Raw genomic sequence first — 12426 nt, forward strand, 5'->3', positions numbered from 1 at the left:
GACTGTACTTGGTCTAGGGCTTTTGTCCCCCACCCCACCCCAGGCTCCACTCTCAAAGCTAAGTAAGACAGGTGGCTTGGAGATGCCACCTGGGCGCCGGGCTGCCCTTCGCCTAGAATTGACAAAGCAAGTCCGGTGGCGCCTGGGGGCCGCTTCTGCCGTCGGGGAAGCGCGTCTGTGGCCCAGGGAAGGCATCCAAGCGGCTAAATAAGATCCCCCCCCCCCACCAGCAGCTGGGGCCCCGGGTCCTGGGGTGCGTGCGTTTAAATGTGTGCACCCTCGCCCTGTGCGTGCGTGTGTGCGCGTGTCTGTGTGTGTGGAGCCAGCACCCTTCCCCTCGCTGGCAGCCCCTGCCCGCCGCGGAGCCGCGGAGGTTCCACCTTTGAAACTGTACGCGGCCGCAGCGGCGGGGTGGTCGGGGGAGGGGCGGCGGGGGGTGGGGAGGAGCCTGGCCCTGGATGTGTGCTTCCCGATTGATGGATGACTGCCGGGTGGGAGCGAGCGTGCGGGTGTGAGCGTGTGTGTGAGTGTGTGTGCGCGGGCGTGCGCGCGCGGGGCCTGCCCATTTTCCTCCTCGCAGCAGTCAGTTGGGAGCTGGAGGGAGGTAGAGGAGACGCAGGCGGCGAAACGCGAGAGGAGCCGAGCGCCCTCCGCCCAAGGCGCCCTCCCTCGGTCCGCGCACAGGCGCCGTCGCTTGGCGGAGCAAGGTGCCTCCCAGCCCGCAAGGGCAGCGCACCACCCGCAGGCTCTTTGGTGGCTTTGCCCCGGGACTGCACCTGGAGGCGGCCCCGGACGGGGATGGTCGGCGGCTGCCGCTGTCTGGCACACAGCGGGACGCGGTGAGGGCACCATGGTGCTGACGCCCGGGTGGGGATCCTCGGCGGGGCTGGCCCGGCCCGAGCTCTGGCTGCTGCTGTGGGCAGCCGCGTGGCGCCTGGGTGCCACGGCGTGCCCCGCCCTCTGCACCTGCACGGGCACCACGGTGGACTGCCACGGCACCGGGCTGCAGGCCGTCCCCAAGAACATCCCGCGGAACACCGAGCGCCTGTGAGTACGGCCCCTACCCTGGCCGCAGCGACCCCCGAGGTCGTCCTCTCCTCAAGACGCAATTCAGGGCTGGGGGTGGGGGCAGAACCGCTGTGTCCCGGGCTCTACCGCTCACAGAGGGGTCAGTGCTTGCCGCGGGCTTTCCGGAGCCAGGAGCCTGCAGCCCGGAGCTCCGCCGTTCCCCTTCCCCGGGATGCAAAGGGCCCTCGGGGTTGTCAGCTCCCGACCTCACACCTGCACCCTGCGCTCGCACCGCAGCCCCTTCCCACTGCGCCTGCACGTTACGCCTCCAGGGTGCTGCCAATTGGTGCCAGAAAGCCTTCCTGGCACCCAGGAGGGAAGCTTCCCACACTCGCCAGGCACAATGTCTCCTTTTGGGCACATGGGGCTCTGGCTGTGTTGGGAGCCAGTTGTGTGGATTGGTAGCTCCCAGGCCTCGCTGCTGGGTGGTGGGCGGCAGGGTGGGATGGGGGGAAGTTTCTGGTCTCCCCCCTCCCCGCCATTGTTTGCCCCAGAGCCTTGAGGATTCCTCCCCTGCAGGTGTCAGGCACTGGTCCTCCACCTCGCCCTCCCTCCCTCACATTCAGCCATCCCCAGCCCGGCAGACAATAGGACCTGAGGGCTTTGGGTTTGGGGCTTGGGGTATGTAACATTCAGCACCCAGAGAGGGAGAGGAGTGTCCTGGAAGGGGAGCCCCATGAATAATGCCAGGAGGTCAGGAGCTTGGAGAGGGAGGCACAGGTTAAAGACATTGACTATGACAAGTCATAAAAACAGCATTTCTCTTCTCCTTCTCTCTCTCACTTCTGAATTCTTGAGGAAACTCGACCCTTTCTAAACCCACTGAGCTTTGTAGGGTGTGTGTGTGTGTGTGTATGTGTGTGTTTACAGACCTCTATAATTTGTTTTCTGTGATTTGCCTGCAGAATGTGTGTGTGAATTCCTAGTGTCATGGGCCACCTCAGTAGTACGAGGCCATGAGAGTCCTGTACGTAGGTCGTGTGTATAGATTTTTGGTCACATGCAGGGCCTTTGTGCTGCTCACAGAGGTGGCTGCACCAGGAGGTTTTTGAACAGGGCTTTGGAGAGGCTGCCGGCTCCTTTGAAACCTACCTACTCCTTCCCACACGCCTCGGTGACTGCAGTGGCTCTCAGGAAAGGCGTACATATTTTGATAACTTTTGAGCACATTTCCATGGCTCCCAGCTGGTCAGAGACAGAAATCTGACACTGGGGAGAACTGTCTCCTAGATCAAACTCTGTACCCAGGCCAGCAGTTAGTGAGCGCACATTTGCCCTCGACTCTTCTTGGATGAGTATGAAAAATTCCGTGAAGGTTTCCGAGAATTTCCAATCTCGAGGCAGTCTCGCTGGGGATCAATGTGTGCGCCAGAGTGTGTGAGAGCGCATGTGTGTTGTGGGGCTGGGGAGAGATGGGGTGGGAGGGAGGTGAGGCCAAACCGAGTTTCCTTGGGGCAGACTGTGCATTCTCCTCTGTGGACCTGGGGAGGAACTGAGGGTTAGAAATCTATCTAGAGGACGCCTGAGGTGGCCCAGTCACCCTCCATGCCTGTTCCCTCTGGACCTACTTCCTGTTCCCCTTGCCTTGTCCACCGGGGCGTTTCTTCTGCAGCTGTTACCCGGGAGCAGCCTAGATCTGAGACACATTAGCCTCTCTGCTTTGCTTTTGGATCTTGACTCTCGAAGTCATCTCCTCCATCCTTGCTCTCTCATCACCTTTTGTGTTTAGGACAGTGTCTGTTCTGACTTCCACGAACTCTGTAGCTCTTTTGTGATCAGAGTGAGAGGTAGGGGAAATTTCTTAGTATGGAGAAAAGAATTGGGGCTCCAGGAGTTACACTGCCTGGGTTGGAGCCCCAGCTTTGTCACTTATTAGCTGTGTGACCTTGGGCAATTTACTTAACTTCTCTGAGCCTTAGTTGCTTTCCATCAGGAAAATGGGGCTGGGGATACATAGGTCTCTGGTTTTTGTGAGGATGGAAGATAACATAAATGCATGGCATGTTCTGATGCTGAGTGAGAGCCATTATTAGGATAGGGTGGGGAGAGGAGACTCGTTATTTTAATTAGCAAATGTGCACGAGCCAAGAACTGCCCTTGGTGCTGAGGTGTCAGCAGTGAGTGAGTGAGTGTCCCTGCTCTCAAGGGGCATGTGGTCTAGAGGACTGGGCAGGGGACCCCTGACTGTGATCTCTCTGGAGAGGGCCAGGCAGCCTTGGGAATGGGCTGTAGGAACAGTGGGGTGAGAGCACTTTTCTGGGGTGAAGGGGCGCCTCAGAAGATGGGCCTTTTTTTATCAGGGTAGGTGGGACTTTGCCAAGCAGAGAGGGCAGGCAGTCCAGGCAGGGGGACACCAGGAGCACCATGGTGCGAAACCGGGAAATGGACTGGCTTGTCCCTGGGTCTGAAGCGTTCAGTGTGATGGGACTCCAGGCAGGGAAGGGAGGTTGTGAAGGGTGAGGAAGGCTTTTCCTTCGGGGACTGCTGAGTTGGGATCCAGGGGCAAGTTGTCCAGGAGGGGAGGCAAAGCCTCTCTTATCGGAGAGCAGAGGGAGCTGCTGCCTTGTCAGCAGGCGGCTCGCAGAGAGCCATTCGAAGAGGAAAAGAACATCCTGCAGGCGGCCTTGGTGCGAGCCCAGGCCGACTCGGAATCACTGTGGCAAGTGCTCTGTAATCAATATGGGCGTCATGCAGTATCAGGGCCTGAAACAGCGGCTTCTCCTGAGGCCGTGACATTTTTATAGACTGCAGCTGTGCGTTTGTCTTCTGTCCTTTGGGCAGTCCCTGCAGTGGCCCGTGAGGCCCGGCAACTTTATGATTATAAATTCCATAACTCCAGATCCAGGTCTGTCCCCCCAAGTGGAAAGAAATTGTCATTGGTTTGCTGTGGGGACTTCTGGGAAGAGGTTGGGTAGGCCCCAGAGCTGCGCAGGAAATTGGTTCAGCCAGAGGGGCTGTGGGGCCGGTGGGCCGGGTGGGGAAGGAATGCTAAATAATTCACTGTAATGGAACAATTAAAATACAGAGCGGGGGCTGGGGGAGGCGGTGGAGGAGGCCTGGGAAGCTTCGTCTCTTCATAGGACCCAGGCTCAGAGGGACCCAGCCACAGCGACTGTTAACTTTTTCTCTTCCATAGTTCGATTATTATTATTATTTTTTTAAATTTAAAATGCCTTTGGGACTAGGTTGTCCAGGAGAGTGTGCCCCACCCCGGGCACTCGTCTTCTAGGCTTGCGTCTCTCTAGCAGTGTGGCCGATCACCCAGGGAGGGGGACAGGCAGGCAGGGCCCCTGGGACAGCCTGTTGGCCCCTGCTTGCCCCTGGGCCCAGCACATTCTGCTGGCCCCCAGGTCACAGGCTGCTCCCCTGCCATCCTCTGTGTGTCCCTTGCCTCCTCTCCACTGGTCCACCCTGCCTAGCTCCTGGCGTGCCGTAGAGGCCCCGGGAGGCCCACACCTTCTCCGGCTCAACCTCCTGTCCCGTTCTACCAGGCGGGGTGGTCATGCGGAAGGAAGACGGACCAGGGCACCCCGAGGCGGAGGGTCTGGGGAGCCTGTTTGGAATTCCAGATACTGATTGGACGGCGGTTGTGGTGAGTGAGGTCAGGGGCTGTTGGAAGCCACATCTGCTGCCAGGGCCTGGCTGGCCTGGGCCTCCTGGCAGAGTGGGTGTTTCCTGCTTGCTTAGGCTTTGGTGTGTGAGCCTCGCACTGGGCTTCCTGCTGGGCTCTGAGTGACTGGTGTGAGGGCCCCAGAGTGGTCCCTCCCCTGCCCTGAGACCCTCTTGCCCTCTGTAAAAGGGGATGCCCACAGCTGTGCAGGTTGATAGTGAGGCGTAGTGAGCGAAGGGCCGTGCTGGGCACATGGCTGGCGTCACCTTCCCTGGCCTCTGGGGCTAATAGATACTACCTCAGAGGGTCTTTGCAAGGGTTCACTCAGGCCACGCTTGTGCAGACGCTTTGTGATTCAAACTGGGATCTTATTGTTATTATCTGAGAAGCCCGAGCTGGAGGCCTGCGGGTGCAGGTGGGGCAGAAGCGGCCTGGGCTGGGCTTCAGCTGTGCGCCAAGCGGCTCTCTGGCGTCGGTGCTCACAGTGCGCGGCCACGGCCACGGCACCTGGGTGTCTCTGCCTCCCCATCAGGGGAGCTCGGGGGCAGGGACGCTGCAGGGCGGATGGTGGCGATGGCACAGCTCTGGAGCCAGACTGCTCGGGTGTTTAGCCCCCTCTGCCCCTCAGCAGCTGGGAGACCTGGGGCAAGCCACGGGTTTAATTCCCTCATTCAACAGATAGCCGTCTACTGATGCCTGCATTGTGCCGGGTGAATAGTGCCGAGCAGAAACAGAAACCCGAGTTTTAGTCCAGCGGGGGAGACAGGGACGAACGACAGAATGTAGAATAAAAACATAATTGCAAGCTGGGATAAGTGCTCTGGAGGAAAGTGTGACTTCTCAGAACCCCTATTTCCTGGCCGGTAAGTTGTGATGACGATCGGACCTGCTTCCCTGGGTGGCCGTGAGGATTAAACGCAGTAATGCTCGCAGGAGCACTTCTCGCCGGGCCTGGCAGACAGTGAGTGCCCAGTAAATGGTATTATTGCTATTATTAGTGACAGAGAATTGCAGGGACGTGAGGGGAATGGGTGCCACTCATCACTTGGTCCTGGCGTGGCCCTCCTCTTTCCTGCCCAGGCAACCACTGGGAGCCCTGGAGCACACCTGACGGGCTGCCCTTCCTGGGTGCCCGTTCCCCAGGCCAAGGCTGGCTGTTGGTGGCCCAGGCTCCCCGAGGCTGCCAGCAGGGGCGGCCGTGCTCTTTTGGGGCAGGGCGAGGGGCGGTGGGGACAGGCAGCTCCTGCATTATTGGGAGCAGACAGGCGCTTGGCGGAGTTGCCGCCTCCAGTTCTGTGCCGGCATTAGCAGCTCGGCAGGGCTCTTGCTTAATGGGATTTTCTTCCCAAATGCTGTAATTATCGCCATACAAATACTTATTACCCAGAGCAGATGACGGCCGGGCCTTGGGCAGTAGCCAGGGAGCTGGGCTGTGCTGGGGGGTGGAGAATTGGCTTCTCTTTTTGACAGAGCTGGCGACCCCCTCCTCTCCTTTCTGGAACCCAGCCTGTGGCGGACAGACAGCTGTTGGGCACCTGCAGTGTGCATAGCGTCGTGGAGAGCGGTCTGGTCTGGCGTGGCCCTGCTCCTCGGGGAGCTTGTGTCCTGGTAGGGAAGACAGAACAAATGTGTAAGGATGTCCGTAGGGGACAGAGAGCACAGCGGCTGCCAGCCCAAGCTTTGGTGTGAGAATGGTTGGGCTTAAATCCTGGCTCCGTCAATAACCACTGGAGAGATCTTGGGGCTCGATTTCCTTATCCGTGAAATGGGACCAATGCCTGCATTTACTTTACATGGCTGTGAAGTTCTGTTGCCATAGTCCCACGTGGAGTGCTTAGAATAACATCTGGCACGTGGTCAGTGCTCCATCAGAGTAGAGACGAGACCCTGAGAGTCGCTAGACCGGAGTGAGGGATGGGAAGGAGGGTGGATTGTTGCAGGGACGGGGAAGTGGGTAACGCGTAGGTAGGTAGAGAGGTGGAGTGCGGGGCAGGGGGTTTGGGGCGTTCGGAAGGTGTGTGCCACATACTTGGGAAGGAGAGTGAGGGGCAGGCCCCCCGAGGGCTGAAGATGCATGTTGGTGAGTTGGGAGTGGGGAGATTAAAATAAAGGGGGCACCAGGCTGTGGGATGGGAAATGGGAGCCCCCAGAAGACGTGTGTGTGTAAAACCTTAATATTACATTTTTAAAACAAATTCAATGATTTTTAATAAATTTACAGAGTTGTGTAAACATCAGTACAATCCAATTTTAGAGTATTTTTATCACCTGAAAAGATCCCTTCTGCTCATTATAACTTTTTATTTTGTTATAATTTCAAATTTACAGAAAAGTTACAAAAGTGTAAGGAGCTCTTATATGTCCTTTATCCGGATTCAGTTGTTTATGTTTTTCCCATCTGTTTTCTCATATATTACACATACACAAACACACACACACACACACATGCTCACACCTAAATTTTTCTGAACCATTTAAAAATAGGTTGTAGACAGTGTAAGTTTTGTCCTTGAAATACTTTGGTCTATATTTTCTAAGAACAATAAGGCTATTCACATCAGCTGTTGTCTACTCCATAGTTCATATGCAAATTTCATCAGTTGTCCCAATGGTGTCCTTTAGAGCTATTTTTTCTTAGGTCCAGAATCCTGCCCTGGATTATGAGTGGCATTTAGTGGTCAGGGCTTGTTAGTCTTCTTTAATTTGGAATAGTGCTCCGACTTCTTTGTTTTTCTTGACCCTGACATGATTGATGAATTTGGCCTGTTGTTTTGTAGACTGTCCCTCAGTTTGGCCTCATCTGATCTTTCCTACTGATTACATTTAGATTGTGTATTTTTGCCAGGAATGCTAAATAAGGGACACCGTGCCTGTCTCAGCACATCATGTTGGAAGGCACCTGATGTCAGCGTGTTCTGATGTTGGCGATTTTAGCTTGGACCACTTGGTATGTTGCTATCTGCGAGGCTTTTCTGCTGAGATGTTACCGTTTTCCTCTTTGTTACTACCAAGTAATTTGTGGGGAGATGCTCTGAGGCTATATACACAGTCCTGTTCCTCATCAAACTTGTCTCCTAGCTTAAACACCTATTGATGATTTTTTGGTTCCATCACTTGTCTTCTGTTAGTTGGCATTCTACCGTAAGAAAGACCTTTCCCTTCTCCATCTGCTTGTCTGTTTACATCAGTATGGACTCCTGGACTCTTATGTAATTCATTGAGTTATAATTTGTCACTATCATTATTTACTTTGATGTTCAGAGTGTCTCAGATTTGGCCAACAGGAGCCGCTTCAAGCTGCTCCTGTGTCCTTTTGACAAGACCCTTTGAGCACCTGCCCCCGGGGTTTTGAGTGGAGAGTGACAAGTGCAAATGGTGTTTTAAGAAATTCTGTTGCCTGGCTTTGGGGTGGAGAATGGAGAGGGAGCCCTGTGGCTTTTCTGTGACAGCGTTTTTGCTGTGATTGCTATATTTTTATTCTATTTTTAAAAACTAAAAAATTATTTTGAAATAATTTTAGACATACGGAAAAATTGTGAACATAGTCCAAAAAGTCTCCGTGTACCAGCTTTCCCTAACATTAACATCTCTCGTCACCATAGCACAGTTATCAAAGCTGAGAAATTAATAATAGCATTAACTAAGCTACAGACTAAATTTGGCCTTTACCAGTTTTTCCACAAATGTCCTTTTTTTTTATTCCAGGATCTGGTCCAGGATTCCACATTGTGTTTAGTCATCATATCTCCTTGGTCTCCTTTAATTTGTGACAATTCCTTAGTCTTTTCTTACTCTTTGTGACCTTGACACTTCTGAAAAGTACTGGTGAATTATTTTGCAGAATGGTCTTTAGTTTGGGTTTGTCTGGCATTTTTTTCATGATTAGGCTCAGGCTAGACTTTTTTTTTTTTCTGAGACAGAGTCTCACTGTGTTGCCCCGGCTAGAGTGCCATGGCGTCAGCCTAGCTCACAGCAACCTCAAACTCCTGGGCTCAAGCAATCCTCCCTCCTCAACCTCCCAAGTGGCTGGGACTGCAGGCATGTGCCACCATGCCCAGCTAATTTTTTCTATATATTTTTAGTTGTCCAGCTAATTTCTTTCTATTTTTAGCAGAGACGGGGTCTCACTCTTGCTCAGGCTGGTCTTGAACTCCTGAGCTCAAGCAATCCCTGCCTCAGTCTCCCAGAGTGCTAGGATTACAGGCGTGAGCCACCGCGCCCGGCCTGGGCTAGACATTTTTGGTAAGAATGCCACAGAGCTGAAGTGCTCTTCTCAGCTCCTCTGGTCAGTGGGTAGATGACATCAGTGTGTCTTATTGCTGATCATTAATCTCTTGGTTACTTAAGGTGGTGTCTGCCAGGTTTTTGCACTGTAAAGTTACTTTCTTTCCATTTGTAATTAATAAATATTTGAGGAGAGATACTTTGAGACCATGTAATATCCTGTTCGTCCTTAAATTCTAACCTTCTAACTTTAGTATTTATTAATAGATCTTCCTGCAATAATTATTATTCAATTATAATTCATCTTCCCTCATTTTTTCTACATTTATTAGTTGCAATTCTTCTGTAAGGAAGAGAATTTTACTTTATTTTTAATCAGGTGATTTGCTTGATGGCTACATTAGGTTTTGACTTGTCTGAGGGCAGGGACCGTGTCTCCTGTATTTTTGTATCCCTGTTGCCTGGTGCATAATCAGTGCTCAAAAAATGTGTGTGCAATGAGCTCTATTTTTTAAACCTTTACTAAGACATTTCATGGGTTCTGATCTTCGCTTTAGAAAATATGTTCATTGTGACAGGCTGAATAACAGCCCTCAAAGATGTCCATGTTCTAATCCCCGAAACCCTGAATGGGTTGCCTTACATGGTAAAAGGGACCTTGCACATGTGATGAAGTTGAGGGCCTGGGATGGGGAGAAGAGTGCGGGTTATCTGGGTGGGCCCAGCACGAGGGGCGGGAGTGTTGGAGTCAGGAGTAGAAGGTGTGAGGACAGAAGCCGAGGGTGGGGTGCCGTGAGGAAGGGGCCACGGGCAGGAAGCGTAGGCGGCGTCTGTGTGCCGGAGAGGCAAGGAGATGGGTTCTCCCTTCGAGCCTCTAGAAAGGCCTGCAGTCCTGCCACCACCTCGGCTTTAACCCAGTGAAACTGATTTTGGTCTTCTGACCTCCAAATTGTAAAATAATAAATGTGTGTTGTTTTCAGCCACTAGTGCATGGTAATTCATTGTAGGAAGCTGCTGCAGTCATCATAGAGTTAGGAGCTACTGCAGGGGTTGAGGTATGGGAGGAAGTGGCCTGGCTGGAGGCAGGGGACAAGTGGGAGTGTCGTGGGGATGGCAAGACCCCAGCTGGAGAGAATGATCTTGTGCCTGGAGCACAGCTGGGAGAGCGGCTGGTCCTGCAGGAGAAGCTGTGAAGTTGGCTCTTGCACGTTTTCTTTGAATTGCCACTGAGCTCTGTGTGGAAGCCCAGAGGTGGGGATCGGGGAAGGTTGCTCTGTGGAGTGTTCAGGCTGGAGAGACAGTTGGGGCGGGGGGCGGTCAGGGAAAGCAGTGGAAACCAGAAGGGCCACAGAACAGAAACTCTGGGGGGAATAAGAAGCCGGCACGCAGTGCAGATTCCCAGGCCCGTCCGAGAGACGCTGATTCACTGGATCTTTGGCAAAGGCGAGTCAGGAGATTGGGATTCTGGAGTGCCCAGAACACAAAAAGATTTGAGAATCACTGCTTGGTGCTGGGGTCTCCTGGGGAAGAAATCACATCCTTCAAGGACTACCTTTGGTTTCCTCTCACATGAGGACGGCAGGGGAAGGGAAGGTGGCCTAGGAGGGGACAGCGGAGAGGCGGGAGGAGTGCCTGTGGTGGGCTGTTGTGCGCAAAGCACTGGCTAAATGTTGGTGGATTTAAAGCTGGGCGGGGTATTTATTGCAAGAGCCAAAGGAGGAATTTGGAGACAGGGAGGAGGGTTAACAGGGTGGAGGGCAGTCAGTTCATCTGAGGAGGAGGTCCAGGGAAAGCTTCTGGAACAGGAGATGGGGTGGGGGGTGTCACTGGCAAAGCTGGGCAGAAGTTTCCCGGGAGGAGGGGAAGGTGGGAGGCAGGTGGCTGGAGCTGCTAGGCGGTGGGCCAGTTTGCCAGGCAGAGGACCAGCACAGGAGCTCCAGGGGGGCAGCTGCTTACAGTGCAGGGCAGGTGGGCAGAGGGCAGGAGCCCGTGGATGGGGGGAGGGAGCCTGGGCCCTCAGGGAGTGGGGGAAGGGGAGGGATGCAATGAGCCACAGAAGAGGGGACTCCCCACTCACCAGGCTCAGAGGGAGATGCTTGCCCATGGTCCCCTCTTTACTCCTCATGACAGTCCTGGGAGGAAGCCATGACTTGCACCGGCTTGGCAGAGGAGAAGGTTCAGAGAGGTGGAGCCATCTGCCTGGCTGGTGCATGAGCTGAGAGTCCTTGGGTCTTGAGGCTCTGAGACATGTTGGTGTTCAGTTTTTAAAGTTGACTACTGCTCTATACAGTTTAATACAGCCTGGCTTGCTTCATTCATTCATTCATTCATTCATTCATTCATTCATCAGACATTCATTCATTACCTACAAAACACCTGTCAGTGCTTAGCTGTGGGCCATAAAGGCAAACTGGCTGTGATTGATTCCTGCCTGCACACGTTTGGGGGTGGAACCAGGTTGCTCCTGGGTAGGGAGCGGGGTGTCCAGTCTGGGGGTGGAGAGTGGTGAGCTGAGTTGGGCGTCGGGGAGTTAGTGGGCAGGCATGAGTGGAGAGCAGATTGGCAGGCAGAGGGTGTGGGGGCTGTCACTGGGGCCCTGGCTGCAGGGCTGTAGTTTTGGGGTGGCCCCCAGACCTGGGAAGGGCATTGGCAAGATCATGGTGGGGACTCGGTAGTGAAGGGACTGAGGTGAAGTTTGGGCCTCAGATCAGAGTGTACCATGCATTGGGGGTTAGGAGCTGGGCCCTGACCACCTCACACCCCCTAGGATGGCTACTATCAAAAAAACAAAACAAGTGTTGGCAAGGAGGGGGAGAAATTAGAACCCTGCACACTCTTGGTAGGAATGTAAAATTATGTAGCTGCTATGGCAAACAGTATGGAAGTTCCTCAAAAAATTAAAAGTAGAACTATCATATGATCCAGCAATTCCACTGCTGGGCATATACCCAAAGAATTGAAAGCAGAATCTCAAAGAGATATTTGTACATCCATGTTCATAGCATTATTCACAATAGTCAAAAAGTGGAAGCAGCCCAGTGTTCATTGCCAGGTGAACGTTAAACAGATGTGGTACATACATGCAGTGGAATATTACCCAGCCTGAACAAAGAAGGAAGTTCTGACACATGCAGCGCCGTGGATGAACATTGGGGATGTTGCTCCAAGTGAAATGTACGAGTCATAGAACCACAAATACTGTATGATCTCACTACCTGAGGTTCCCAGGGGAGTCACGCTGATGGAGACAGAGGTAGAGGCTGGTTGCTGGGCTGGGGGAGAGCGAGCCAGGGAAACTCTGCAGTAGGGGTTTCGGTTTGCACGGTGAAGAAGTTCTGGAGATTAGATGCATGGCAACGTGGATATACACGTTTTTAGGTAGTATAGCGCACTACTGAACTATACACTTAAAAATGGTTATGATATTAAATTTTATGTGTCTTTTTAACCACCATTAAAAATTAAAAAAAAAGGAGCTGGGCCCCGTGGTCAGACATGCCAGGGCTCGAGTCCTGCTCCTCAGC

The 12426-nt window shown here is 53.4% G+C and overlaps 1 protein-coding gene across 1 annotated transcript in view; it reads left to right on the forward strand.

The window, feature by feature from the left end:
* Positions 1–608: 608 nt before the first annotated feature.
* The window catches only part of SLIT1 (slit guidance ligand 1), a 163338-nt gene continuing 151520 nt past the window's right edge, over positions 609–12426 (forward strand). Inside the window, exon 1 of the mRNA XM_012767462.2 lies at positions 609–1047. Within this exon, the coding sequence (XP_012622916.1) occupies positions 851–1047 (197 nt within the window). The 5' untranslated portion in view covers positions 609–850. The remainder of the gene's footprint in view (positions 1048–12426) is intronic.

This window comes from Microcebus murinus, chromosome 14, assembly GCF_040939455.1.
Source record: "Microcebus murinus isolate Inina chromosome 14, M.murinus_Inina_mat1.0, whole genome shotgun sequence".
Taxonomy (NCBI): domain Eukaryota; kingdom Metazoa; phylum Chordata; class Mammalia; order Primates; family Cheirogaleidae; genus Microcebus; species Microcebus murinus.